This window comes from Terrapene carolina, unplaced genomic scaffold (genome assembly GCF_002925995.2).
Source record: "Terrapene carolina triunguis isolate 2854851 unplaced genomic scaffold, T_m_triunguis-2.0 Scaffold89, whole genome shotgun sequence".
NCBI classification, from domain to species: domain Eukaryota; kingdom Metazoa; phylum Chordata; order Testudines; family Emydidae; genus Terrapene; species Terrapene triunguis.
In genome coordinates this window covers 17,281,118-17,308,148 of record NW_020664440.1, presented here as the reverse complement: position 1 = coordinate 17,308,148, position 27,031 = coordinate 17,281,118, and the positions used below count along the sequence as shown (strand labels likewise).

The 27,031-nt window shown below is 45.4% G+C and overlaps 1 protein-coding gene across 1 annotated transcript in view; it reads left to right on the top strand.

Annotated features, from left to right (window-relative positions):
* Nucleotides 1-27,031, top strand: part of PLXND1 (plexin D1) — a 130,202-nt gene that overhangs the window by 4,371 nt on the left and 98,800 nt on the right. The window contains exon 2 of the mRNA XM_026650260.2: nt 26,787-26,963. Coding sequence (XP_026506045.1) covers nt 26,787-26,963 — 177 coding nt within the window. The remainder of the gene's footprint in view (nt 1-26,786; nt 26,964-27,031) is intronic.

Here is a 27,031-nt window from a genome sequence, read left to right as displayed (position 1 = left end):
CCTTTTTTTTTTTTTTTTGGTAATTAATTTTTGTATTGATTCAATGATTGCAGAAATGAATGCTGTATTCAGGATCTTATCTATACACAGCGATGACTAGGAAGATTGTCATTTCTATAATGAAAGCATATTAAGAATGGGTGTGTCATTAGAAGTGTGGTTAAACAATGATGTATGTGGCATTGAGGGGTGGGTGCCGCAAGGTTCTGAGTCCCCTCCGCTTCCATTGAAGTCAGTGGGAGTTGAATGCACTCAGCACCTTACAGGATCAAGCTCTTAGAAAATGTATATTTACACAAGGAGAACAGTGTAAGTTAGTGATTATAGCGTAGGGCTGGGAGTCAGGAGAACCGGCTTCTAATCCTGACTCTGACTATCTGTATATCCTTGAGCAAGTCGCTTCCCTGTGCCTCAGTAAATTGATCTATAAAATGATCTTCCTGTAGTTACTGAGCCTACCTCATTAGGTGTTAAGGATTATGGTTGTGAAGGTGCTTTGTGTTCCGTGCATGGAAGGTTCAGCAATACATAAATGCAACATACTATTAACATTTCTTCCTGCTTAATATTTGTTCATTTCCCATTCACTTGAAGTGCGAATCTCTAGAAACGTTGACCTAGTCGGCTGGAAGCCCTCTTACCTGCCATTTAGTTGGAAGAAGAGCTTTTCAATTTCCCCCCCTTTTTCTTAATCATTAGAATTGCCAACAAGTTAACAAGCTGCTTTTATTTCCAACTCCCAGAGCAACTGTATCAAGATGAGGATTGTAATATAATGTTTCTTTGCACTGAAAAAAATCTAACACCAATTTCCACCTTTGAGACAATGAAATATTCTAATACATTTTATGTCCCAGCCCTGGGAACACAGCAGGAAAATATATTACAGCAGCAGCTGGCATGGTGTTTTAGCTAAGGGTCTATCCATGTTTCTATTATAAGCTCCACTTTTCAGCAGTTAGTGGGTTCCCAGGTTTTGTTGGTGTTTCCTCCCCCCCCCCGCACACACACATATAACTCAAATGAGTTCAAGTATTTTTTTTTAAAAAGTGGTTCTGTAGATTAGGGTGTTGTTGTTTTTTAAATGAGTTTGAAAAAATATGAAATGACTGGCTGATTCATTCCAAACACAGGTTAGGCTAAAGAGATTCTATATTACAGAACATGTAATGAGTAGTGTTATGGGGGCTGTCGTTTGGAAAGAAATCAAACGACCCGTCCTGCAACCCTTACTCATATGACTAATCCTTTTGAAGTCAGTGGGACTCATGGAGGTAAAGACTGCTTGTGTGAGAAGTGGATTGCGTGATCAGGTCCTTAGTCTGTAAATTCTTTTGGGGCAGGGACTGTGCTTGTCTGTAAAGCACCATGCACACCTATAGTGCTGTAGAAATAATAATGAATAAATAATATACGTTTGGGGGACAGATGTATTGCCCAGAGAGAAAAACAGACAGGTCTAGTGTGGGTAGGTGTTGCTTATGCTTCCTCCACAGAGTACCTCAAATCTTACTAGCAGATTTTTTATTTATTATGTTAACATATTATGTTTTGACTGTGTGCTCACTGCTGTACAATGCGTTGAGGCCTTTATTCAGCACAGTGCTTATCTTTAAGCCCCTGAGTAGTTCCATTGACTTATTAAGCACAAGTTTAAGTGCTCTGCTGAATTGGGGTCTAAATGGCCAGACAAAATACCTATGCAGATTCTCTAGATAAGCAGAGGAAGATTAACAGAGTGTTGCTATTATGTGTTTTGTTAATGAAAGGTTCTGTAAAAGCACTTATGAAAGAGGTGGGTTAAGACTGGTAGGTTTAGTGGAAAGCATATGTGTGGAGGGATTTTGGAACAAAGAGAAAGTGGTTATTTTTTGCACCAAAGGCTAGTGGGGAAGTTCCAGGTTTGCCTCTCCTGAGCAGAGATTGCCTGTCCATAACAACTTGTCTCAGACTGTGTGCTGTTTTTGTGATAGGGACAATAACTGTCCCCTGTGAAGTGCTAGAATGGGACCACTAATGTATTTTCATCACATGTAACCTCAACAGGATTTGAATCCATGTCTCCAAAGATGATGATGAATATATGTGCTCTCTTGAGTGGATACCTTCCAGGGTGGGGTGCTGTCAGAGCTTAGCAAACACGGTTAAGTGTAAATGGGTCCATTGCTATATGGGATCAAATTCCGATCTCCGGTACGCTGGTGTTAAACCTGAGAAACCCCAGTGGATTTACCCCATATCTACACCATTGTAACAGGTAGGGATTCTGGACTATTAAATTTGAAGGACCCTTAAACCTCATGCCATGTGGCCTGGTATGCCTTTTAATTTCCTTTTTGAAAGACAATTAGTTAAGGACCCAATCCGCCACTGTGCTTTGAGTACTGTAATTTCACATGGATTTGAGTTGAGGGCACTCAGTAATTCCCAGGAGATGCTCTGCACCTTAGATGATCAACCCCAAAAAAGGAAATTAAGGTCATGATATTCTATTGTGGTGTGGCCACTTGACACCACACAAGGGGCAGGTTGGCCATAAAGCTGGTTTAATTGGCCTGCTGAGAATTACCCTAGTACAGTGGTTCTTAAACTTTAGTACTGGTGACCCCTTTCACATAGCAGGCCTCTGAGTGTGACCCCCCCTTATAAATTAAAAACACTTTTTAAAATAAATTTAACACCATTATAAATGCTGGAGGCAAAGCAGGGTTTGGGGTGGAGGCTGACAGCTCGCGACCCCCCATGTAATAGCCTCATGACCCCCTGAGGGGTCCCAACCCCCAGCTTGAGAACCGCTGCCCTAGTATAAGGGGAATCATCCAGAAGTGTACAGCCAATGTATGGGCTCTTATGTCCCTCTCTATCTGTGATCCTGTCATAGCAGAGGGAAGGAGGTCTGGCTGGGATACCTGTGTCCCACATTCATTCCTGGTTGTGTTTCAAGCCCAAGGGGCTGGAAGGAGGGGTACTGGGAGGTCTGGCAGCACCCCCTGGATTGAATTGGTTTCCATCATATACAGGGTTTACAGTTTGGTTCAATGGCTCTCAGCACCCCCACTATAAAAATTGTTGTAATGCCACCGTTCAAGCCCCTGGGGGCTGTTTGCAGCAAGAGGAAATAGAGCAGCCTCCAGGCTGCTCTAATTCAGTCCTCCTCACAGCAGCAGCAGGATCAGGGGAGTGCAAATGTGAACATTAAGCCATCTTTGTGCACCCACTTGTATTCTGCATGCTGCAGTCATCATTAAGGATCTGTCCCTAAACCATGAGGAGAAATAACTGTTAAAATAAAATGTAATGTCTAATGCACATACAGAACAGGGGAATGGGGGTTGAAACACCAATCTAAACCCAATTCTGTTGTGGGGACCTCCAGGGATTTCTGATTTACTGTATTTTACATGCTGAAATACTTAGGCATAGTGGCATGTGATAATGATGGAGTTTCAGCATTAACTCTGAATTTTCTGGCTCTTGTGGCTTTATGTCAGACTCTGCATGGTAGCTGAACAGTATATTTTGTGGTTTAATGATCAGATAGCCATCAATGAGTTTTATGATAATGAGTTGTTAAATAAAATGTACTGCTTGGGTGAATTATATAAACCATTTCACTATGTGTATATTTGGGTTTGGAAATGTTGTCTAAAACCGGTAAGAAAATGTTCCGAAACTAAAACTTGTATCCACATGGGAGTATGACAAAGCATCTACTTACTGTCCAAACATACTGTAGCGTCTCAGTAGGATTGGGTTTTAAAGGAGGTTTGTTACTTTAAAGTACTAGTTTATACTAATTCAGAAACTCCAAACATGAAAATAAATCTCCTCTAACCTTAACATCTATTCAAACAAATCCAGAGGACTAGCCACAAAAAGGAAACTGCAAATTTACACTTAATTTATACATTAAAAATAAAGCAAAAGTTCCTGTAATACATTTTAGTTTTATATAATCTGATGCTTTTGGAGGTTGTTAGCACTAACTGTAGTTTCGAAAAATTGCAGTATTTTGCAGCTTCAGAATGTCATTATATCACATAAATCTTTTTTTCTTACTTTGATTATGAATATTGTTTTACAGAGAAAATAAAAGTCAGTGTCCCTGGCCCAAAGAGTTCACTCTGTGTGCCTCCAATATGTGTGGGTGGAGCTCTGTGCCTATGTAGATCTGATTGTAGGATCAGGACTTAGCTGTCCAGATCAAAGCCCTGGCTCCAACCTGCATTGTTCTTTGGAGAAGTTCAGACTTGAACCTGGATTTGAACGCAGTGTCCTGGGCCCATCTCTACTAAACAGTAGGCAACAGTGGGAGGTTAGAATGAAATACATCTATGCAATTTCAAGACATATGCAAAGATGAAAAACCTGTAAAAAAGCTATGTGAAACTCACTGATCTTATCTAAAAGGGGTTCATGTTGCTTGGGTTCTTACCAGCTGGTCTCAAACTGCCCGAGAACTCCTCTTGTGCCCACACCTGCTTTGAGTTTCAAGTCCAAATGAACCCCAGATTGCAATGGGAAATTCAGTCTAAGTCAGTGAGGTTCCCCTGGCTTCACGCCAAAACCAGAAATGTTGCCTGATTAAGAGCTTGTCAACATGGTGGATTCACAGGGTAGTTAGCACAAAATAGCTAGGGTTTAAATTTAAAGCTATTCTGCCCTAACTCCCCATGTGGACACTCCTATTCTGCATTAAGAGTGTCTTTTTGTGGATTAGATTAATCCACTTCCAGCTCTCTTAGGGACTTTTTAAAATCCTACTAGGCATCAGTCCAAGTCTTTAGGTGCCTAAATACCAATGCTGTTCTGGCCCAATAGCTTGTTGGAAAGGGTTATCAGAGACATAAAGCCTTGGCTAAGGTAATTTAATGCAAACATTGAACAAGCAAGCACAAGAGAGACATGAAAACAGTTAATTAAAAATACCTGAGACCCATCACACTTACCTACTGCTACATGCTCCCAGGTAATAGTATCGTCAATATTATTGATAGCATGTGGCTACAAGTAATGGTTCAGACCTTTAGAATGGCACACGTGGATAATTTGCTCACAGTTATTACAGTTGCATGCACAGCTGCACTAATTGTGTGCACAAATGAGCAGTCCAACATGTCATTTGTGCATGCAGTTACTGCATTAAGGATAGTATCTAATAATAGTAAAAGTTCTTGACGATGAGAAAAGAAACTGTTCAGCAGAAAAGAGCTCATGGCTAATGCCTGTAAACTTTATTCCCTATGGTTCTTTGAAATTGTTTTTGTAGAAGGGAGTGGAAGAACAGTACTTAACACGTTGCATTTCTGTAGCTCTGTCCAGCCATAAATCAAAGTGCAATTAACAAACATTCACAAATTAAGTCTCACAGCACCCACCTGAATGGGTAAGAATTAATACCCCCATTTTACAGGTTGGGAATCTGAGGCTCTGAAAGGCAAAGTGACCTGCCCATTGTCACAAAGTGAGTGAGTGAGAGAGTCAGGAATAGAACCCAAGGGTCCTCACCGCTCAGTCATTTGTTCTACCACTAGACAACGCCTGTATAACAATCACACTATAAATAATCCAGGATGTATGAACAAAGTGTCAGGAGGGGAAGTTAGCCATGAAGTTAGCAGTAGAGTTGCTAATTTGCAAGTGTCCTCTGCTTTGCTGTTTCCCCCACCCTGTTTCTAGGTTGGTAGAGTAATGATTGCAGCTCCCTGTTTTCGTTACAAGTTGGGAAGTAACTGCTTAGAGCAAGTGGAGGAGGCAGCAGACTGGCTGAAATGATCCCTCGCTAAGGGAGGCCCTAGAATTTATTGACATTTTTCAGCAGAAAGAACAGTATTAATATCCAGCAGCTGTATAACAGTTCTGCTGGCAGCCCCCGTTCTGACAGGGTGAGGTTGAGCAGAATCTCTGGAGCGCTTGCTTTAGAAGAGGCTGATCTCAGGCTGAATCTAGATGAGGCTGTTTTAGATGTGACAAGCCGATCAGAAAGGCTGATAGCGCTGTTCCTGATAATCGTGCCTCATTACTCTTGTTCTGTCCATAATAATGCTCAGTTGGGGGAATATGCGATCATTTCTCACGCAAATCTCTGTCTACAATGGAGCCCAGAGGCACAGAGCACTGTAGGAGCTGTGAATAATCAGGCCACCTTTTCTTGAAACACAGTGGGCCAGCAATGGCCAGAAGTTCAATGACAGTCGTGAGTGATTTGAACAGGAATGAAGCAGCTTTCTTTCCTGCCCCCACAAAATTTTATAATGTACTGTTTTTCAGGAGAAGGGGAAATAGAGTAATTACACACAGACATAGTCCTCTAGGCTTTACAGATGGAGTGAGGCAAATTCACACCTGCTGGATCTCCACTGAACTTAATGGAAATGCACGAGGCATGAGGCTGGCCCAGGATGTCTATCATGGCACCTATGCTCCTCTCACGTGTTTAAAAAAAACAAAAAACAACCTCCCAATGGCTGCTGCAGATCTGGTGTTTGAGAATAACCCACTCTGGATCATGGAGTTTTCAGCAGTGCAACAGGGACTGGGGCTGTGGCAAGGGATAAAGATGGAAAACAGGGATACCCATGAAAACCTGGGCCAAACCCCACTGATACCTGGTGAGCTGCACAGAGGGCCTCTCCCCCCATGCTCCTCTTAGCCCCACTCTGAGCAATGGTATTAGTGGCAGTGCTGTCACTGGGCCCTATGCTTTGGTTGTGCTTTTTGGCCCATCTGATCAGGGTTACAGAGTGTGGAGGGGCTGTTAACCTTCCTCTCTCTTACATGGATTTTGGATCACATAGAGGGGGGAACATGCTCTACAAAACAGCCATTCCCTGAGTCCTCCCCTGGGTCTCTGCCTCCTTGTTTTTCAGTGGAGTGCTTTAGGCATACAGAGCTTCTCTGGGGAACAAGGACACAGTTATCGAGCAAATGGGGAATAGTCTGCGCATTCTTACATCTTTTCTATATCCAGGCCTCTTTTCCCAGTATTGTTCCTCTGTGCACTACACAGTGAAGGGGATTATAGGGTCCATGTGATTTATTATTAGTCACACATGTTATTCCAATAGCTACTTAATGTACTTCCAGAAACTTAGACCATGCACTGATAAACACATCACGACTCTCCATGAGCTGAAAGGGTACTGTATTTTAGAGATGGGCCAAGGAAGCATGATCAGATCAGATTTAGGCTACAAATCCAGGTTCAGATTTAAGCCCTAGCAAGGCTTGAATTAGATGCCACCAAAATCTCACCAGCTATTGTTATGGCAGCGTGGGCCAAAATGCAGGACAGTTGTTCTTGAATGGTGGAAATCGCGCAATATGAGTCCAGTTGTTCGATCAAAACTGCCAACATCTTGGGCCAGAATTGCTCAAGAATAGCTATTTTTACAAGATTTCAGAGGCATGTGAATTGGAACTAGAATTGGAGAATAAGCCTGTTTTGGTTCCAACCCAGAAACAAAACTGCCTAATGCTGGGATTGGACACACCCAAACACACACCTTCTTGTTATTCAAGGGAATGTTTGTCCCATCTCTGTATAAGATATTCAGATCTTTCATACCTTCCTGTTTCTGAAATATAAACTTTTTAGTTATTGGATTTTATCCTGCAGTCAGATGACTATTCCCAGCTTCTAAAGCACTTTGGGTTCATAGTGATCAAAAGTCATTGCTTTCTGATGGCTGTCTGGTTGGTAGCCGTAGTGAAATGAGCCAGGGGAAACCAGGGTTTCTTGATTTTAGGGCATATCCTGGCAAATATCTATTCATAGAAATCTATATAGGAGAAGTTCTAGGTAAAAATTGATGGCAGTTGATGCACTTTATTAAAAAGAGGAGTTATGAAGACTAACATTTTGATATAGAGCAGGGGTGGGAAAACTTTTTGGCCTGAGGGCCACATCTCGGTATGGAAATTGTATGGAGGGCTGGCTGGAGCAGGGGGTTGGGGAGCATGGGCGGGGGTGAGGGCTCCAGCTGGGGGTGGAGACTCTGGGGTGGGGCTTGGGATGAGGGCCTTGGGGTGCAGGAAGGTGCTCCGGGCTGGGATGGAGGGGTTTGGAGGGCGGGATGGGGCTCTCGGCTGGGGCAGGGGATTGGGGTGCATGGGGGGGTGAGGCTCTGCCTGGGGGTGCAGGTTCTGGGGTGGAGCTGGGGATTAGGGGTTTGGGGTGCAGGAGGGTGCTCCGAGCTGGGATCAAAGGGTTTGGAGGGCAATCAGGGCTGGGGCAGGGGGTTTGGGTGCTGGGGGTGCTCAGGGGTGCAGGATCCAGTCGGCGCTTACCTGAAGCGGCTCCTGGAAACAGCGGCCTATCCCCCTTCGGAGGTGGGGCCACGCCGCTCTGTGCGCTGCCCCATCTGCAGGCACCGCCCCCGCAGCTCCCATTGGCCACGGTTCCCGGCCAATGGGAGCTGGCACTTGGGGCAGGAGCAGTGTGAGGAGCCCCCTGGCTACTGCTTCCGGGAGCTGAGCGGAGCTGCTGCACACAGGGAGCGGAGCAAGGCATGCCCCTGACCCCACTCCCCAGCTGGAGCACTGGAGCGGGGAAAGCTCCCAACCCTGCTCCTCGGTGGGAACTCGAGGGCCAGATGAAAAGGTCCAACAGGCTGGATGTGGCCCGTAGTTTGCCCACCCCTGATCTAGATAATGTTTTCACAAACAGGTGTCAGAGGTTAAATGAGTGGTAGCTTTTGGTTAGATCCCAGCTAACTGGGAGAAGCATCCCCATTTAGAGAACAACTGATGTAGACAGGGCCGGCTCCAGGCACCAGGCAACCAAGCTCATGCTTGGGGCGGCACCTGGTAAGGGGTGGCCAATCTTGGGGTGGCAGGGGGCGGCGCGGCATTCCGCGGGGGGGGCGGCGCGCTCCGGCGGCGTGGTGCTCGGCGGGGGGGGGGGAGCCCGGCGGGGGGGGGGGGGCGCGGGGGGTCCGGCGGCGCGGCGGCTCAGGGCAGCAAAAAAGTTAGAGCCGGCCCTGGATGTAGACACTTTTTTTTTTAATAATTATTTTTTTCCTGTGTTTTGAATCAAGTTCTTCCCACTGGGTTGCAACAAATGAAAGGGAGGGAAAGTTGGGCCATGTTTGCTACTAGATATATTCCCTTCTCGAGTTTCTGAACTGCAGCGAGTCACTCTTATGCAGTTTGTTAACAAGATCTGCACTGAAATAATTGCTCTCTATTAAGACTCTCATTGCTGTTAAGTTTTAAAGTTTTGGGGAGAATCTGAAATTTAATGTTACTTCCTATGCACCTCATGATACTAATTTGATTTTTATTTTAATTGTGGTTTGGTACCACTACAACACCCAGTGGATTTTAATATATTTACTAGATCTTTCCAGACACTCTTGGAAACATCTGTTTCCACAAAACTTAGAGACGGCAGGGCAAAGTGTGTACTGAGAAAGTAGAGAAAAAAGTACTTTACATCATCATGACTTGGTAAAATAGATCTCCAACTGCTGAATCCAGTGAGGTCAGTGATTTTTCCTTGATTTGGATTTATATAACTACAGAGCTAATCAGCCTTGTTACTCCTGACAGTCTGGAGAATGTCATTTGTCTTGTACAGCTGCCTTCTGTAAGAGAAGGAAGAGTAATGTAGTGGATTGAGGGCAGGCCTGGGAGCTATGTATTCTTGCGTTCTAATCCTGGTGGCTTTTCTTATTCATTGTGGCCCTAGTTAAGCCATTTAATCTCTGTCTGAGTTTTCTCAATATTTAGCATGGGGCTATGTAAAGGTCCGGACTCACCCCTGCGGCACCCCCTACTGGTTGCTTTGGGGAATCAGCTCATCCAGCGTCTGGAGCGCCCTCTGCAGGCCGGTGATCTGTCTTGTCCCTACTTCTGGTCCCTGTGTCCCTCCCAGGACCCGGTGCCCCTATTACTGGGATGCTGCCCCCTGGCAGTACCCCACAGATCTGGGTCTCCCCTCCCTGGGGAACCCCCACCCACTAACCCCACCTTGCCTCAGCACTAGGCCACTGCCAGTCACCAACTAGCCCCCGCTCCCTGGGGCGGGCTGCAGTATAGGCCACTCATCACTAGCAAGGGGGGTTTGGATCGGCTGCCTTGGACTAGCCCTGGGCTGCCCTCTGCAACCCCCAGTACCCCTTGGCCTTCTCCTAGGCCACAGCCTTAGGCTTTCCAGGCTGGAGCTCCCCAGCCTTTCCCCAGCCCTGCTCCACCCAGGTACTCTATGTCTAGCTCCCTGCAGCCAGGCCCTTCTCTCTCTGAAGGTAGAGTGAGGCTCCCAGCCTCTTATATAGGGCCAGCTGAGGCCTGATTGGGGCGTGGCCCCAGCTGCAGCCACTTCCCCCAATCAGTTCAGCCTTCACGCTGCCTGCTCCCTGGGCTATCTCAGGCCCTTCCAGGCAGGAGCAGGTGTCCACCTTGCTACAGGCTAATATCACCTACCTTAGAGGTGTGTTAAGATAGAGGAGTTAGGACCGAGTCAATGGGAGTTGCCCCAAAGTAAGTTAAGCAGGGTTTGGCTCTTAAAGTGCAGGGTTTGACCTTTTGAGCCCTTTCAGTTGTACTCTACCAAGTGACTTTATAGAAGATGCATAATCGGATTTCATGTTTCTTGTCTCAGTGATTTACATATCAAGTGTGTGCGCAACTGAATGATGGGGTAACTTGTGATGATATGGGACAGGGCTCAACAGGGCTCACTTTCAGTTTGTGTCTTATGTTCCTAAAAGCTCATGCTTCAAAGTTTCAGCCAGCCACCTGCAGGGGTCAGGAAGAGAGTGCCCCTCCCCCAGTGTATTCTGTTTTTTGTTGTTGTGGGATGGCCATGGCTGAAGATGGGATGTTGGAGAGGGAGGGCCAGAGCTCTGAGGTGGCACTGAGTAGTCTCTGTCTCAGATGCTTGGCTGGTTCTTGCTCACATAGTCAGGGTCTAACTGATTGTCATATGTTGGGTTGGGAAGGAATTTTCCCCCAGGTCAGATTAGTAATGACCTTGGTATGGGAGTTGCCTTCCTCTGTAGCATGTGAGTGTTGTTCACTTGCCAGGATTATCTGGGTATATCACACTTAATCATTTCCCTGCCATTGTGGGGGCCTCAGTTGTGGGGGCCTTGGGCACCTAGTACACCTTGGTCCCTCCTATTCTCTGCCAGTAAAAGTCTAGTCTCCTGTCGGCTGTAATACTTTGGTTGAATTTTGGTTGTTGGGTTTAGTGTGTGGGTGTGGGGTGCTGTTTGTGACCTATATACAGGAGGTCAGGCTAGATGATCTGGTGGTCTCTTCTGACCTTAAACTCTATGACTCAGTTAGGGGAAAAAATTCTTTTACTTGCTATCAGACCTGAAAACTCCCCTGGGATCTGAGTGTAAAGCTGAGTGGTTTCCTTCTTGGACATCAACACCCGTAGTAAAAGTTCTGCACAGCAAACTATGTCCTCAGTGACACCTGTGCAGTACAGTTGTCTTCAATTGGTTTGCACAGGGGGAACTATTGGAATTCAATAAACAAAAAGGATGAGAATGCGGTTCGTTCTCCATAACTTTGTTGTTCTACAGGGCTGATGAGTAAGGCCTGGTCCCCACTAAGCCCCCACTTCGGACTAAGGTACGCAAATTCAGCTACGTTAATAACGTAGCTGAATTCGAAGTACCTTAGTCCGAACTTACCGCGGGTCCAGACGCGGCAGGCAGGCTCCCCCGTCGATGCCGCGTACTCCTCTCGCCGAGCTGGCGTACCAGCGTCGACGGCGAGCACTTCCGGGATCGATCCGGGATCGATTTATCGCGTCTAAACCAGATGCGATAAATCGATCCCAGAACATCGATTGCCTGCCGCCGGCCCTCCGGTAAGTGTAGACGTACCCTAAAATGCCTCTTTGTTACTAGACTAAGCAGATTTGACTAAGCATGTGCAAAGTATTTGTTAATGGCTATTTTTCAGAGCAGACCCGCACTGAAATGCTTCCGAAGCACTTTGAAGATGTGAAGTGCTAAGTATTAGTAGTAGTGTATTAAGAAAATAACCTCTGAAGATTGAGGAGCCAAATGTATTGTCAATCCACAATTCCTGCCTCTGGGAAGGAGTTAGAATATTTTGAAATCTGTTGCCAAAGCTAAACATAAATGAGAAACACAGCTTGAGTGGTGCAAGGGGGACTCTCTTGAGGAAATAGCAGCTAACAAAATATAGTCTGAACAGATCAGACGTCTTATTCCAAACAATTTCAAGAAGGACATTTTAGTATAGCTTTCAAAACTAGTGTGAATACCCTTGTAATGAGGCACTCTTGGACTGATATATTCTCTGCTCCCAGGAGAACACAGGCAGAAGAACAGCATTTCCAAGAGGGGTGATTTTTAAAGGACATACAGGATCTCATTGCTTAAATATACACTATTTTGGCTAGGATGGTCTCTTTGGAGCCTGTTATTCTTTAGTCCTTCATCTTGCCCATTCTTCAGGGATTTGATTGTATAATCTAGAAGTATTAGTCTTCATCCTGTGTTAAATTTAACATAATAAGCTTGACCACTCTTCTTAGCAGCATGAAGGATGTGGAGTTTCTGTAGAGGGCAGGCATTTTTTAAAAATTTTCCAGCATTAATAACTTCACTACTTCATTACATATAGATGACGTCCATTCCCCCAGCTCCTTTGCAACATAAAACACCTGCCCTGACAACACCCTTGGACCTTAGCAGTTCTTGGAGAGGGGAGATCTCGTGTAATGTTGCAGTTGCAGTCCAGGCTTGAGCGGGGGAGTAGAGGGGCATATGAGTTTCATGGTAACGCGGGGAGAGAGCTGTGCAGAACAGGTCCCATAAGACTCTCAAATTAACATTCACCTCTCTTTACGTTTAGTCTTTGGATCACGTTTTTCTCCTTCAAGGGAAATAACGAAAGACCTTTCTTTTAAAGAAACAGAAATTCAGATCAATGGTGGTCATGTGCTAACACGGAGCTTCTGTGCTAGCGCCATACTCAGGCCTGTTTTGAACACTGTCTTTAGAAATTCAGGCACCTACACTGTCAGAGCTTGTCGCTGGGTTTTAACCACATGACTCCCCTTGATTTTAAGAGGAGCTGCTTTGCTAAAATCCTCCAGAACTGGTGGAAGTGTCTGGGTTAGCGTGCCTCCCTGCTAAGATAACTCTAGAGTCACCTATAAAGTGTTTGAGACTTGTGCGATTGATGGGTAGTTGGGATTCTAACCAATTCCCGTGAGAAAAGATGGTGGAGGAGACTGTCTTGCATTAAAGAACTAATGTAAGGTTGGTGGTGGAAAGGGCTTTGTTCTTCCTCCCTTCTCAGGCATCAATAGGCCTCCACATGCCTTTATGTTTTAAATACAAAACACCTCTAATAGAAAGGCCTCCTGGTTGGTGGATTTCTGCTACCTTGGTACTTTATTCATTTAAGCTATTGCAGTTTGGGTGATGCCTGTGTCCTAACCCTACTGCACCAGCTATTGGAGATTTTGGGTGGTTTTCATACAATCGTTGCACTTGTTTCCATTGTCTCACTGCACTCTCCAGTTCAGCTCATGTACTATAACATCTTGAATAAGCCTTGATGGGATCTGCCATTTTCCACTGTGCCACCCAAGAGTTTACGGACATTTTCTGTCCCAGCTTTGGGTTCCCTCCTAGATGAAATCAGTATTTTGGACAGTAGGAGATAAAATCATTCCCTGTTTTAGAACAGTCAATAGACAGTATCTAAAGGTCTCTACTCACTGAAAGATTTTGGCCTCGTGTGACCAAGCATTCTCCTGGTTCTCCAGTGTTAGTCTGAGCGCCAAATTCAGATACTTAAGGTATGTCTACACAGCAAAGAAAAACCCGCAGCTGGCCTGTGCCAGCCAACTCGGGCTTGCAGAGCTGGAGTGGTGGGGCTGTGTCATTGCTGGGTACACTTCTGGGCTCGGGTTGGAGCCCATGCTTTGGGACCCTCCCACCCCGCAGGGTCTCAGAGCCCAGGCTCCAGCCCGAGCCCAGAAATGTACACAGCAGTGAAACAGCTCCGCAGCCCAAGTCTGCTGACATGGGCCAGCCATGCGTTTTTCTTTGCTGTGTAGACATACCCTAAGGGTGGATGCAGCTGTTACTGAAGTCAACAAAGTTGCAGCTGCTTAATCTGGTCTGAAATTGGCTATGAGAGATATTTAGAGATTGCCCTTGATTTTTCTCTACTTAGAAATCTTGCCTCCAGGATATCTTGTTGGTTTAGGGGAGTGGATGGGCTCTGGTCATTAGTGCAGGTTCTGGCCCTGAATCCTAGTTCAAGGCATGGCTATCTGTCTAAGGTATGTATCTGGCCTCCATCGCCATAGTGTCCAAGCACCTCCCAGTCTTTAATGTATTTATCATTATAGCACCCTAGTGAGGTAAGGCAGTGCCATTATCCCCATTTTATGGATGGTAAACAGAGGCACAGAGAAGCTAAGTGACTTGCCCAAAGTCCCAAAGGAAGTGTGTGGCAGAGTAGGGAATTGAACCCAGCTCTCCTGAATCTCAGCCTAACCAGTGGACAATTGCCTCACCAGGTGAGGGAAGATGTAGAAGATTTCATTTTCACCCAGTGCATTCCCTGCTTACTTTGGGGGCACCCTCATGGTCTGCTATGAGTGCTGAGCAATAAAGACAGCCTATTAGCTTTGGCAACTTTATTAATTATTCTTCAAACAAACAGTTCTTAAGCATTGTTTCTTTTGTTAGCAAATACCGAAAGTCTATAAATGGCAAAACTACCGACTAGATGTGGGTATCCCAGAGCTGATCACAAAAGGCCTCCTGCAATCTTGCCTCTTTTATTGTCCAAAGAGTCATCATTCACTACTAAAATACTTTGATTGGAAAAAATGATTGCTGGTGACTTATTCAACTCCAGAATGTTTTGCATCCCTCTACAAAATACCTAACTGAGATTGCTGCTGCTCACTCTCAGCTTTGCTCTCTGTTTGCTCGGCCTACTTAAATCTAAGGTCCATATCCTGAAATCCTCCCTCAGTTTTAGTCAGGCAAGCTCCCATTGAAACCATTAAGAAAGAACTTCAGGGTTTGACCTGAAATGAATGTGAGTCAAAAGAGGGAAAGAAGGGTTTTATCAGTGGAGAAGAAGCTCTCAAGAAAAAGAAAACTGAAGAGAGGAGAAAGAAAGAAATCCTAAACTTGAGAAGCTCTATGGAAGCTGAAGGGTCCGTTTTCAGCATCAGGATTACATGAGTCCGTTACGGCAGATGGAAAGAGTTGGTGAACTGATGTAGTGGTTATTCTTCCCTTTCAACTGATGCTTCTATTCTGCTTGATGTCATTGGCTTTGGTACAGTGAATGCTCATTTGTAAACAAAATGATGAGTCATCAGGGTCTGACAGAGGAAATCTGTTAATGATTTTTCATGCGCAATTACATCCATTCAGTGAGCCATTAGCTCTCCTGACTTGGGTCTAGAAACTCCCAATTTAAATGAGTGACTGCAGCACTCTTGCTTCTCAGTGGGGAGTCCTGCTGAGTCCAGGTTTTATTCTAAGTGGGGGGGACCCTGTTTGTTTTACATACAGAGGTGGCCAGCCGAGGACACTGGTGTTTTCTGTATTAAAAATGTCTAGAATTTCACTGAAAAAACTCACAGGCCCAGTGATGTTCCTGGCAAAGCTGGTCATTGTTCCAGATCTTTGGTCCTGTTCTGTCCTCTTTGCACTGCTCCAGTTGTGCAGAAATGGCCAAAACACTGGCTCACGCAGCCAAGCAGGGGTTGATTCCCTTTCCATAGTGGAATCCCCCGGGGGCTAAAGCGGGCACAGCTGGCTTTATGCTACCTACCCCCCAACATTCAGGGTCATTACCAGCCAGCATGAGTTTATTGGTTTAGCCCCCAGCTGCCTCCAGAACTGGTGGGGCAGAAAAATGTAGTCTAATTTCACCTCTGCTCCCCTTCTCAAGTCTTAGCCAAGCTGTGTGCCGGACACTCCCAAGCATGTGGATCATTCATTCTAGCACAAGCACAGCTGGCACAAAAAGGTAAATCCCGTCAGCCTAAAGAAGATGTGGCAGTATTTGATGCTTTGGATTTATGTGTTCAAAACTCCACATCATAATCCATTGTGAAACAAAATGCTGGAGGCTATGGGCCCTATTCTGACTTCACCGTCATCTGTATTAAACAGGAGTCACTCTGCTGAAGACAGTAGAGATACACACTAGTGTAAAACCTGTGTACATGAGATCAGAATCAGGCCTAAATCTATTAAGATGTAAGTGCTGGAGACAAAACTGTTTAAAACAAACCAATGACGGATATGAAGCATGGAGTGACTACTCCCAAAATCTCTCTCTGGATCCAACTGTGGGTATTTTTTTTTTTTTTTTAAGGTTTTAAACCACCTGTCTTTCAATCTGCCAACTTTCCAGCAGTTGGCTTTGCAGCAATTTAGCAAATGTGGCTTTAGACCATTCATTAATTGGATGTTATGGCATTTTTTTGGATCAATGTTTAACTAGAATTAACCCCTTGTTCTCCATCTGGAACAACTATGTGATGATAAAAATTGAGGACAGTTCCCTTTATTGGGAAGAATGAGTATTGGCAAGGGTCTTTTCCTTGGGGATTTATAGCAGAAGGATCTACAGTACTTAGCAGAATGGTTTTAACCAGGGTAGAAATCAGCAATTGAGATTTCATGTGGTTTCATTTACATTCCCTCCTGCTTCCCTAGAGCTACTGACCTATCCCCTACAGCTCTTTCAGTATTAAAACTTGTATCCTAGAAGCATTGTTTCATGTTTCTCTGAACTGTAACTGCTTAGACTTGAGCAGAGATCAGTTGTTTCAAAAGGCATGAAATAAACACAAATGTTTATTAAAATGCTCCTAACAGCTTCTCATAGTGGTCTCATTTATTATTTGGACACTGAGTTGCAACGTTGGATCAGATCTCAGTTGGTGTAAATTGGCATAACTCCATTGACATCAATGGAATTATGCTGATTTACACCAGCCAAGGATCTGGCTCACTGGTAGGCGTGCAGACACTTCCCCCCCCCCCCCCCCCCCCACAAAAAACTATGATGATTGAGAAGTGACCCATGGAGAGGAAGTGATCCAGCTGGAATTGGCAGTGGACAGTTATTTATTATTGATTGATTATTTGTATTATGGGAGTACTTAGGGACCCCAATCATAGTCCAGGACCAAACTGTGCTAGGCGCTGTACGAACATACACACAAAACCACAGAAAGACAGTCCCAGGCCCAAGGAGTTTACAATTCAAGCATTTGTCTGCACTTTGAGCTGGGGTGTAATTCCCAGCTCGAGGAGACATACTCGTGCAAGCTCTCATTGAACTAGCGCACTAAAAATGGAGCATAGCTGCAGCAGCAGGACGGGCTAGCTGCCCTAAATACATACCTGTTGGAGATGCTAGGCGAGTTCTCAAGGCAGCTAGCCCCTCCCGCTGCTTGCGCTGCTGTGGCTATTTTAATCATACTAGCTTGATGAGAGGTAGTGCAGTCTGGCTCCTGGAGCTGGGAATCACAGCCCCAGCTCAAAGTGTAGACATATTCTTAGTAAATAGTGTGAACTGGGCGCAAGTCCCATTTAACGTCCTTTTAGAGGAAATTTGTTGTTCTTGTGAAAAGGTGGGGGTTGGTTATTTTCTGTTCACCAATTCTTGGAGAAATTCAGTTTTTTATCAGCGGTTTTCAACCTGAGCTGGAATCAACGTCATAAATGCATCAAATGGTTGAGAGGGCATGGTGACTTGTCTCCAGTTTTTTCAGACCAAAACTGGTGGGATGTTACACCAGCTTTCTGATCATGCTTCCTTGTGCTGCAGCGCTACAATCAGAGTGGCTGGTTAGGTTGCCATAGCCTACACATAAAACTTAGGTTGACCCCTCACTCAGGCTGTGAAAAATTAATCCCACTGAAAGATGTAGTTAAAATGACCTAACCCCCTGTGTAGTCACCGCTAGGTTGACGGAAGAATTTTCCATTGACCTAGCTACAGCCTCTCCACGGGTGAGTTTACTACAGCGACGGAAAACCCTCTTCCATCAAGGTCGCAAGTGTCTGCACTACAGCTGTGCCATTGTAGCGCTTGTAGTGTAGACGCACCCTGGCAGTAGAGTCCTCTTCTGAGGATTACATTTTCATCCAGGCGTCCTAAAAGCCTGATTTTTGGCAGCTCAGGTTGCAACACTCCAGCAGATAAACACTTGATTGTGTGTAAAAAATGCTAGCCTTACTGAGAGCCCTCCATAATGAATAGACTGCTCCTGGGAAGAACTCTGTGGCTGGGTCTGGGTTTGCTGTAAACAGAGGAGAGCTTGTGTTTTTTGTTTTTGTAATGTGGCTGACTCTGCCCGCAAGTATCCCTCATTTTGCTTTAGTATCTACAACTCCTGGAAGAAGAGTATTTCCCTGGAGTGTATTTTTTAGCTCGAATTCAAAGTCCTCTGTTCTCCCCAGACGATTCCCAAATTATTTGGAATGTTCTCTCTGCATATCATAGCTCTTCCTGAGTTATACCTAAACTTTAATAAAAGCTAATGGTTTACATTAAGAAAGGCCAGAGATAAAGCTAGGGCCCTTTTATCACAGAATTAATGGCCTGAAAATGTCGGTTGTGTAAGGGCAACTGCCAAATATTGAGCCTCTGAAGATGATTGTAAGTCCCACAAATCAACAAGTTGGAGCGGATTATCTGATGTTCGCTGTGTCATTTTCCCAGGACTCCAGGCATGTTAGAAGCCAGCAGTTTAATCCACTCTGATAAGATGCATGAGGGAGTTAGACACGGTGTCCACTTACTGTTCCACTCTAATGCTTTCAGAGGCAAAGGAAGAAGAAGCCTTGCTAAAGCAGAAGCATGCAGGTTTTTCAAGCTGCAGCCTGGTTTTGATTCATAAACCCGGCATTTCAAGTTGCACAAGAACTATTTTTAAGGTCACAAACACAGGAAACAAAAATCAGTACAGTTCATGGGTTTCCTGAGTGTTGCCTCACCAATCCTCTTCCTCCCTCTGTTTCCAGCAGACTTCCTTCCGAAGCTGACATCCTGCAATCTAGCTTCTCATTCAGAGCTCTTGGGGATGAAATAGTTGTGATGGAAACTTTGGTAAATCATTTTTCAGTTCATGGCCGATTTTAAGGTTGAGATAAAGAAGAACTGAATTTATGACATATAATAGCTTGTAGTTTTAGATGAGTTAGGATTTTAAATCTTTTATCTTTCTTTTTGAGATCATACTCAAGAGCTAATCTAACTAAACCTCCTCTTAGACTTTATTTAGGACTTGAGTCAATTTGTACCATTTGTGAATAATAGTGAAAATACCTATTGTAAAAGCCCTGCTGGAGAGAATGTATGTGTGTTGTACCTCTGTCCTCAATTGGATGGAAACAGAGCTGCTTAGCTGGGCATGTATCATAGGTCCCATACTGTTAACTGATAGTGGAGATTTTCCTTTAGTTCAAGTGGCAGGGTGCTGTGTTTTGGAGCTGAAGGATCCAAGTTCTATCCATACTATTCCTGTGAATTTCTGAGTGGCCCTGGTGTGTAGCAGAGACAGTGATGAAATACAAATGGTCGCAGATTTGTTATGATAGGTAAAAGATAAAATATTGTAGATATTGAAACAAAGTCTGTGTTCAGGGCCCCTACCCTCTAGTCACTCTTGTATAACTGAGAGTAGAATTTGGCCCATGCTGTACCTAAAATCACTTTTACCCCTGTATTCATGACTTAAGTGTTTGTGTGAGTGTGATTCAAGTAGCTAAAGTGATATTTCACTGAGAAGGATGTAACTTGGTCACTTCCAGTTTATCATAAAATAACAAAGCTAAAATACATCTTGGTACTGCACTTTACAGACTGCAAAACAGAAGGGATGACCCCACCCTAGAATCCAAGTAAGGGGAACACTTCCTGTCCCTGATGGCTTCCCTTTGGAGGAGATGATGTAATCTGAAGAAAGGTGTTTTAGGGAGGAAGGATGTGTGCAAATCCAAATAAACTTCTGTCTATATTAGAATGGCCACATCCTGTTTACCATTAACCACTTGGCAACTATCTTAGCTCAGCAACTTATGATTTACAAAGATGTAGACACAGAAGAGAAAGGATCTTCCACTCTGCTCTGCAATGTGCAAGAGGAAAGACTGAAATCCTTCTAATTGGGAGTGGGTGATCTTTGCAAGAATAGAGGTACCTATCATATTAGTGGACTGCTTCTCTGAAGAGGTGTGTGTTTGACTCCTTCTGGGACCTTGGTCAAATCACTTAACTGCTCTGTGCCTCAGTTTCCCCATCTGTAAAATGAGGATTACTACACTTCTGAGTAATGAGCTCTGGGTAGTTAATATTTGTAAAGAGCTTTGAGGATGAAAAATCTAAGGATAATTACTATCACAATGACAAATACATGTATCTAGTCAGATACATTTTGGTAAAAGTTTGGCTGAACATAGAAGGGACTATTAAATAGGAAAAAATGAATGGCTTGTCATATTCTCTGCATATTAAAAGGGAATTGTGTTGTCTAGTTTCAGGGAGAAATCTAAACACTTTTTAGGAGATTTTGCTGAGATTTTTTTAACAGAACCTAATGGTGTAAAAATGCAAAATACATTGAGCAAAATCATTCACATTTGCAGCACTTCATCCCTTCTGCTTGGTCGCTCACAAACTGCACCATAACTCTGAGTATATGTTGCCCCCTTTTTTGGCACATGCTCCAGCAGAAAAGTTTTTCAGATCAGGCTTTGTTACTTCCTGTCTGATGTGACCAACGAAGCTAGTGAACCCGTGGTGTCTGCCAGTGGGGGAGGGAGAACCAAGTATCATGTTGGTTTTCTTGGACAAAACTTAGTCTGTAGCGTGTGGCCATAAACTTGTGAGCAGCAATGTGGAGATGAATATTAGAAAATGTTTGCAAGCCTTTTACTCTGTCTGGACAGCGAATTAAGATCTCCCTGGATTATTCAAGAAGGGAATATTCTCCTGTGAGTGACTTGTGCATGGACAACACTGTAGGTCTTCGCCATAGAATTGCTAAAAGTATCTCTAAGCAAGAGTCTGCTCTGCAATCATGAGGTGCGATTGCAGAAGCTGGAGCTGACATACCTGAGCTAGCTGTAATCTAGCTATCTGGGGTCTTGAAGCAGTGAAGCAACAGCGGGTTGTACAGACTTGACTCAAACCGTGGATAATTACTCACAGGCTAGCCCACACGGAAGCTAATACTGCTGCAGCTTCACTGCTCTGGTACCCGCGCCAACAAGATTATGTCTACACGAGCTGCAATCACAGTGTAGACATACCCTAAGATTACGGCAGTGATGACACCATCTGTGCAAGTGACACCAGTGTCATATGGACGTCTGCTCGGGATTCCTGACCTGGCAATTGGAATGACCAAAGAACAGACTGGTCCCGAGTCCCTAGAGAACCCATTCCAGCCTTGTGGGTGCTGTGCTACCTATGCCCTACTGCACAGCTATACATGGGAAGCACTAGATCTGTGACTGTAGATTCCAGCTGTGGAGCAGTGGGTGTAGGAGCTGTAGAGGTTACTGAAGGGCTGAGGCAGCTGCTGCAGAGGGCACTTCTGCCTCTCCCTTCCCTGGAGAGAGTATTCCTTCACTCCTTAGCTCCACGTAGGTTGTCAACCCTCCAGGATTGTCCTGGAGTCTCCAGGAATTAAAGATTAATCTTTAATTAAAGGTTATGTCATGTGATGAAACCTCCAGGAATACATCCAACCAAAATTGGCAACCCTAGCTCCACAGAGACCCCTGCCCACACCGCCTAGTTACTCAGCATGCATGATAGGCTCAGGATTTGGCCCTTAGCATCTAGAGATGGGCCCAGAAGCAAAGCAGGACTGGGAATTTGAATACCTCCAAAGTTGGAGGGTGATCAGACCCAGGGATCTGGTTTGGGCCCATTTCTGTTAATAAAGCCAAAGGAACTAATCTACAGTAAAGATACACTCGTCAGGCAGCAATGTTCCTAAACAGGCTGATTGTCAGCCTTTGCTATGTGGTACGAGCAGCTCCTTACACTGGCAGTAAGAATCTCGTAATAAAATAATGGTAATAAACTGCCAAAGAAGCAAAGTGTAATGCACTTGTAAAGTTGCTTTTTTCTTTAACCCAGCATATTGCGACTATTGAGATTTGTGTGTGTATAGGGTTCCATTCAGATTTGAGATCCTGATAGACAGCACTGAATGAGCTGCAGTTTGTTAGGCCCAAACAGTATGCTAATAAGAGAGAGGCATCTTCAGACCCCTGCATTTGGTCTGTTTAAATCAGCACCACCCGGTCTTATTCTGAAGGAGTTGTTTGCATTTAGGCCCCAGTTCAGTAAGGTAGTTAAACACATGTCCAGCTTTAAACGTGTAAGTAACCCTATTGAAGTCAATGGGACAGTTCCCAAGCTTAAAGTTAGCCACGTGCTTAAGTACTTTGCAGAATTGGGACCTTGATTCTTCTTCTTTTAGGCTACTGTAACAGCTGGAGGTCACCCCCATACATATCTGCACCCTTCCTGCTGTTGTTAGGGTGTCATATATAGCCACATACCAGTGAGCGGCAGAGGTGGCATTTCAATGGCTTCTTGCGTCAAGATGAGCAATGGAAATGACACCACAGATGACATTATAATGGCTGTAGAAACATACCATTCATTCAAAAGGCTTTAGGTGCAGCCAGGGCATTGCATAAAAGCCTCTGTGGGGGAGTCTCCAGGTAAATTTTTAACAGCACTGCTGTTGTGACATTTGAATGCTGTCAAATCCATCCACATTGTCAGGGAAGAAATTGTAAGGAGAATCACTCAGGAGTCAGAGGGAAAAAGGCCATAAATCTTGGACATGTGTTGGAGGAACCAGGCAATCTATGTAAGCCCCGCCAGGCTTCCAAATACTGGTACTGTGTGGCAGAGAAAGAGCTTCCGAGGGCAGCGTTAGTGAAGCTGGGGGAATTTGGCTGTGTTGGCTTGCTCTACAGATGGGTCCAGGTGGCCAAATTCCAATTAGGCAAAAACAAAACCATATATGGAGCTGATTGTTCCCTGCCTTTGCTCATCTTAGTGTTATTTGAGTGTAAAGTACTAACAAATCAGAATGGGAGCATTCCACACCCACTTTGCACAGCTGTAATCAATGATACAAGGTGCAAAACAAGGAAAAATCAGGCCCAGGTTTACTCTGAACCACCAAATTTTTGTCTTTGTGGAGTTGGGCAACTTAAAGGCCCTGGTTTTGGTCCATCTCTGGTTTGCGCAGATCTGGTCTTAACCTATTGCAGATTCAGCCCCTTGGCCTTTACTCCACTCGAGTGTCGCTTTTAGTGTAAGGTTCAACCACACCCGAAAGATCAAAGTGAAATTCCATTGAAAATGCCACCCTCGTCAGTTGAAACCACAGTTCAGTGTGGTTTCTGCATGGAGCTATAATGGGGGGATCCCCGGACTCCGAACTCGAGGGAGCTGGGCTGATGCTAGACTTGGGTGTTGGGCCCTTGCCAAAAATTTTGTAATCCTGGCAGCTGAGGTTTTGTAGCAAAAGCTGTAACATGGGCAAGTCTCTCCTGGTTCAGGGATGTCCAACTCAAAGCTTTAGGCAAGGGTGGGGAAGTGTGGGCTGTGTTTCACAAGGTGTCATGATTTCCACCATTAAAGTCCCCTAGACACCTATATTTCCACTAGTGAGCATGTGGCCTGAGAATCCTGAAAAGGTAGGCACCTTCCTCAGGTCTGGACTTAGGTGCCTAAGTCCCCAAGGGTGTGGCTAGCTTAGGCAGCTCTCTGCTGATTCCCCCCTGCCTTAACTCTCTGACAGATAGGCTAGTTGTGGTGGGCAGTGCAGCCAAGTCACTGACTCACCGCTCTCCAATTATCAAACAGTGTGTATGGTGCTGGCCACCCCACCCCAGCATTGTTTTGGACATCAGGAAGGACTACATTGTGGCTGCTCGTGTCCACGTGCACAATGGCAGAGGGAAAGTGCAGGGGAGTCGTTTCCCAATCCTTTGCAAACCCATGAGGTGTAGCCAACTCTTGTGTTATTTCTGGTTTTACTGAAAGCCCCAGCTCCTGGAGTCATGCTATGTTGGATGAATCATAGCTACTTTTTTTTTTAATTGAAAGTTTCTACCCATTGTGGTTGTGGAGAAAAAGTTAAAAACATTAATCCGCAAAGGCTTTTGAACCAGGAGGTAAATATAATGACCCAAATTTATTATTTTTAAGTCAGTCTCGTGATTTTTTTAGAGATTGACTCATGGTTTTGGAATGCTTGGGTCTGGCAATATTCCGCTTGCAAGGGGCAGCTAGTTCTTGCACTATCTGAGCACTGGGGATGGCAGGCAAGGCAGCGTGAGGTAATCCGTGCCCCAGAGGGGACATGGCTGAGGGGCAAGAAGCATGGCTAGTGGCCTGGCCATCCCTTTCTGCAACTGTACACACCTGTGCTGTCAGCGCAGGAGCAGGGGCATGCTTTGTGCCCTTTGAGAGGATGTAGCAGCTCCTGTATGTTCTCCCCAGGGTCACTGGAGCTGTTCCACCTGCCACCACATAGGCGCTGACTCCGTGGGTGCTCCAGGGTGCACGGGGAAGAATTAGTGGGTGCTCTGCACCCACTGGCAGCCAAGCTCCCCTCCCCACCCCGCCCCACCTCCTCTGCCTACCTCCCAGTGTTTCCCGCCCGGCTGCCACCAAACAGCTGTTTGGCACTGTTAGCACGCTCTGGGAAGGGGGAGGAGCGGGAACGTGGCGTGCTCGGGAGGAGGCGGGGAAGAGGTGGGGGTGGGGATTTGGGGAAGGAATTGAAATATTGGCAGGGAGGGGCGGAGTTGGGGCGGGGACTTTGGGGAAGGAGTTGGAATGAGGGCAGGGAAGGGGTGGGAAGAAGTGGGACAGGGGCGGGACCTCATGGAAGGGGTGGAGTGGGGGTGGGACCAGGGGCAGAGGGGGGGTCGAGCACACACGTGAAAGAGGGGAAGTCGGCGCCTATGCAGTCCCTCCCTCTGCCACTAACCCTGTCCCCAAACCTCATTCTAGCCATAAAGTCATATTGCCTGGAGCCACTCAGAGGGATAGAGAGCAATGGGGATCCACCAGTGACAGGCAACCCAGTCCCTGACCTGGATTGTCTCCGATCCCTCTGTGACCCAGCCTGTCCTCCAGTTCATTGCGTGCTCCTTCAGCACTGCTTCACTGCCAGCCGCCCCCTCCTCCCCACTCAGTATCCCTGAGCCAAGAAGTTCCAGTGCTGATTCCTCTCCTTGCAGGGCTTTTTGCCATGTTGTGGTTAGGCAGCCACCCCAGCCAGGCAGCATGTGGGGGTTGATGAGAAGTAGCTGAGTTGTGTAAGACTCTTAAACTACGTGGATGGATTTCCCACACACTCAGTTTAAAGCAGCAAGTCTCTCTGGCCTATGGGACAGCAAAACAGAGAGGATCTATAAAGATCATAGAGGATAACAAGCTTTGCAGACAGAGTGCAAGGGAAGTGAATTTTTTGTAAAAGTATTTTTCAATCTAACTATTGTCAGCTGCTTGTTCTCTCTGGACGCAGACGAAGGAGGATGCTAGAAAATTCCTTGCCCAGGGCTCCAGTATCCCCTTGGGCTGTCATAGGACCATCAGGAACCCTTAAGAATTAAAATTTTCACTCTCTCTGCTCTGATCTAATTTTGTCATTCCAGTATCCTGCGGCCTATCTGTGCCACTGTAGCCTTGGGCCCGATCCAGCTTCTGACACCCGTACTGACAGTGAGCAGCACCTTACTCCACAGATAGTCCCATTGAAGTCAATGGGCCATTCATGGAGTGATGTACTATTAAACATGATTAGGGGTATCAGAATCCAGCCCATTAAAATCAGTGTAAACTTTCTCTTGACTTCAGTAGGAGCAGGATTGGGCCCTGAGTTTACAGCCCTCAATCTCAGCAAAGTTTGCTCATATGAAAATGCTATTCAGGGTCACTCTATTTAAAAACAATCCTGACTACCCTTTCATTTTAAAGAAAAAGAGAAAAAATTGCAATTGGTTGCCAGCTGTCTTCAGGTCTGAATGATTCAGTACATTCCACAATGGCAAACCCCAGGGTTCAACAATGCCTAACCTGGGGTTACAAATGAGTATAGACACTCAAGCCCTAAATTAACAAACCTTGGGTCTGGTAACTTGAGTTCTGCTAACCCCGGGCTTACATTGTAGTGTAAACATACCCTCAGGGACAAATGCTGTGAGCTGCAGGAGGGATGTTAGAGGTCTCAAAGTCCATGGAACTGACATCCCAATCATGCAGAGGCTGGACAGGGAACTCTGCTCTCCTGAGTACCATGGGGCTCTCTCCACATTATTACCACAGGGGATTGCATAGTAGGTTCAGGAATAAGGCTCTGGCAAGTGAATGTAGGGAATGCAGAGGCCTTAGACACTTGTGGAGACCTGAAGCTGTAGTGGTGATCTCCAAGCGACTCTGCTGGTGCCCTGCAGTATGGGCAGAAGGATTCTCTTCCCTCAGCTCCTATGAAGCCCTGTAGAACAAAGCTCTCTTTCTTGAGCCTATGCAGTGGTCAGGATTTGGCCCCCAGAGAGCAGATCTAATGAGTAAGAAGGTGCCACTATTACAGCCATTTTCTCAATTGTAACTACTCACTAATATTTACTATTTACTATCCAATGGTAAGGCATAGAACCCTCAATGGGTTGTTTTGTTCAGAGGGTATATCTCAGTGAGAAGTATTTTATTTTGTTGCCACGCTTTGACATGAATTTTCTTTTCAGCTTCAGCCAGAGCAATTAGACTGTGGAGCAGCCCATCTCCAACACCCTTTGGCCATCCTGCAACCCATAAAGGCAACACCAGTGTTCAAATACCAGGGCCTCACCTCGGTGGCCGTTTCCAGTGTCAATAATTACACCGTTGTGTTTCTGGGCACAGCAAATGGAAGACTCCTGAAGGTAAAATTAGCATGTTACTAGAGAGATAAGAATGAAGCACTGAAGGGAGTTGATGGTTCAGGGATGGG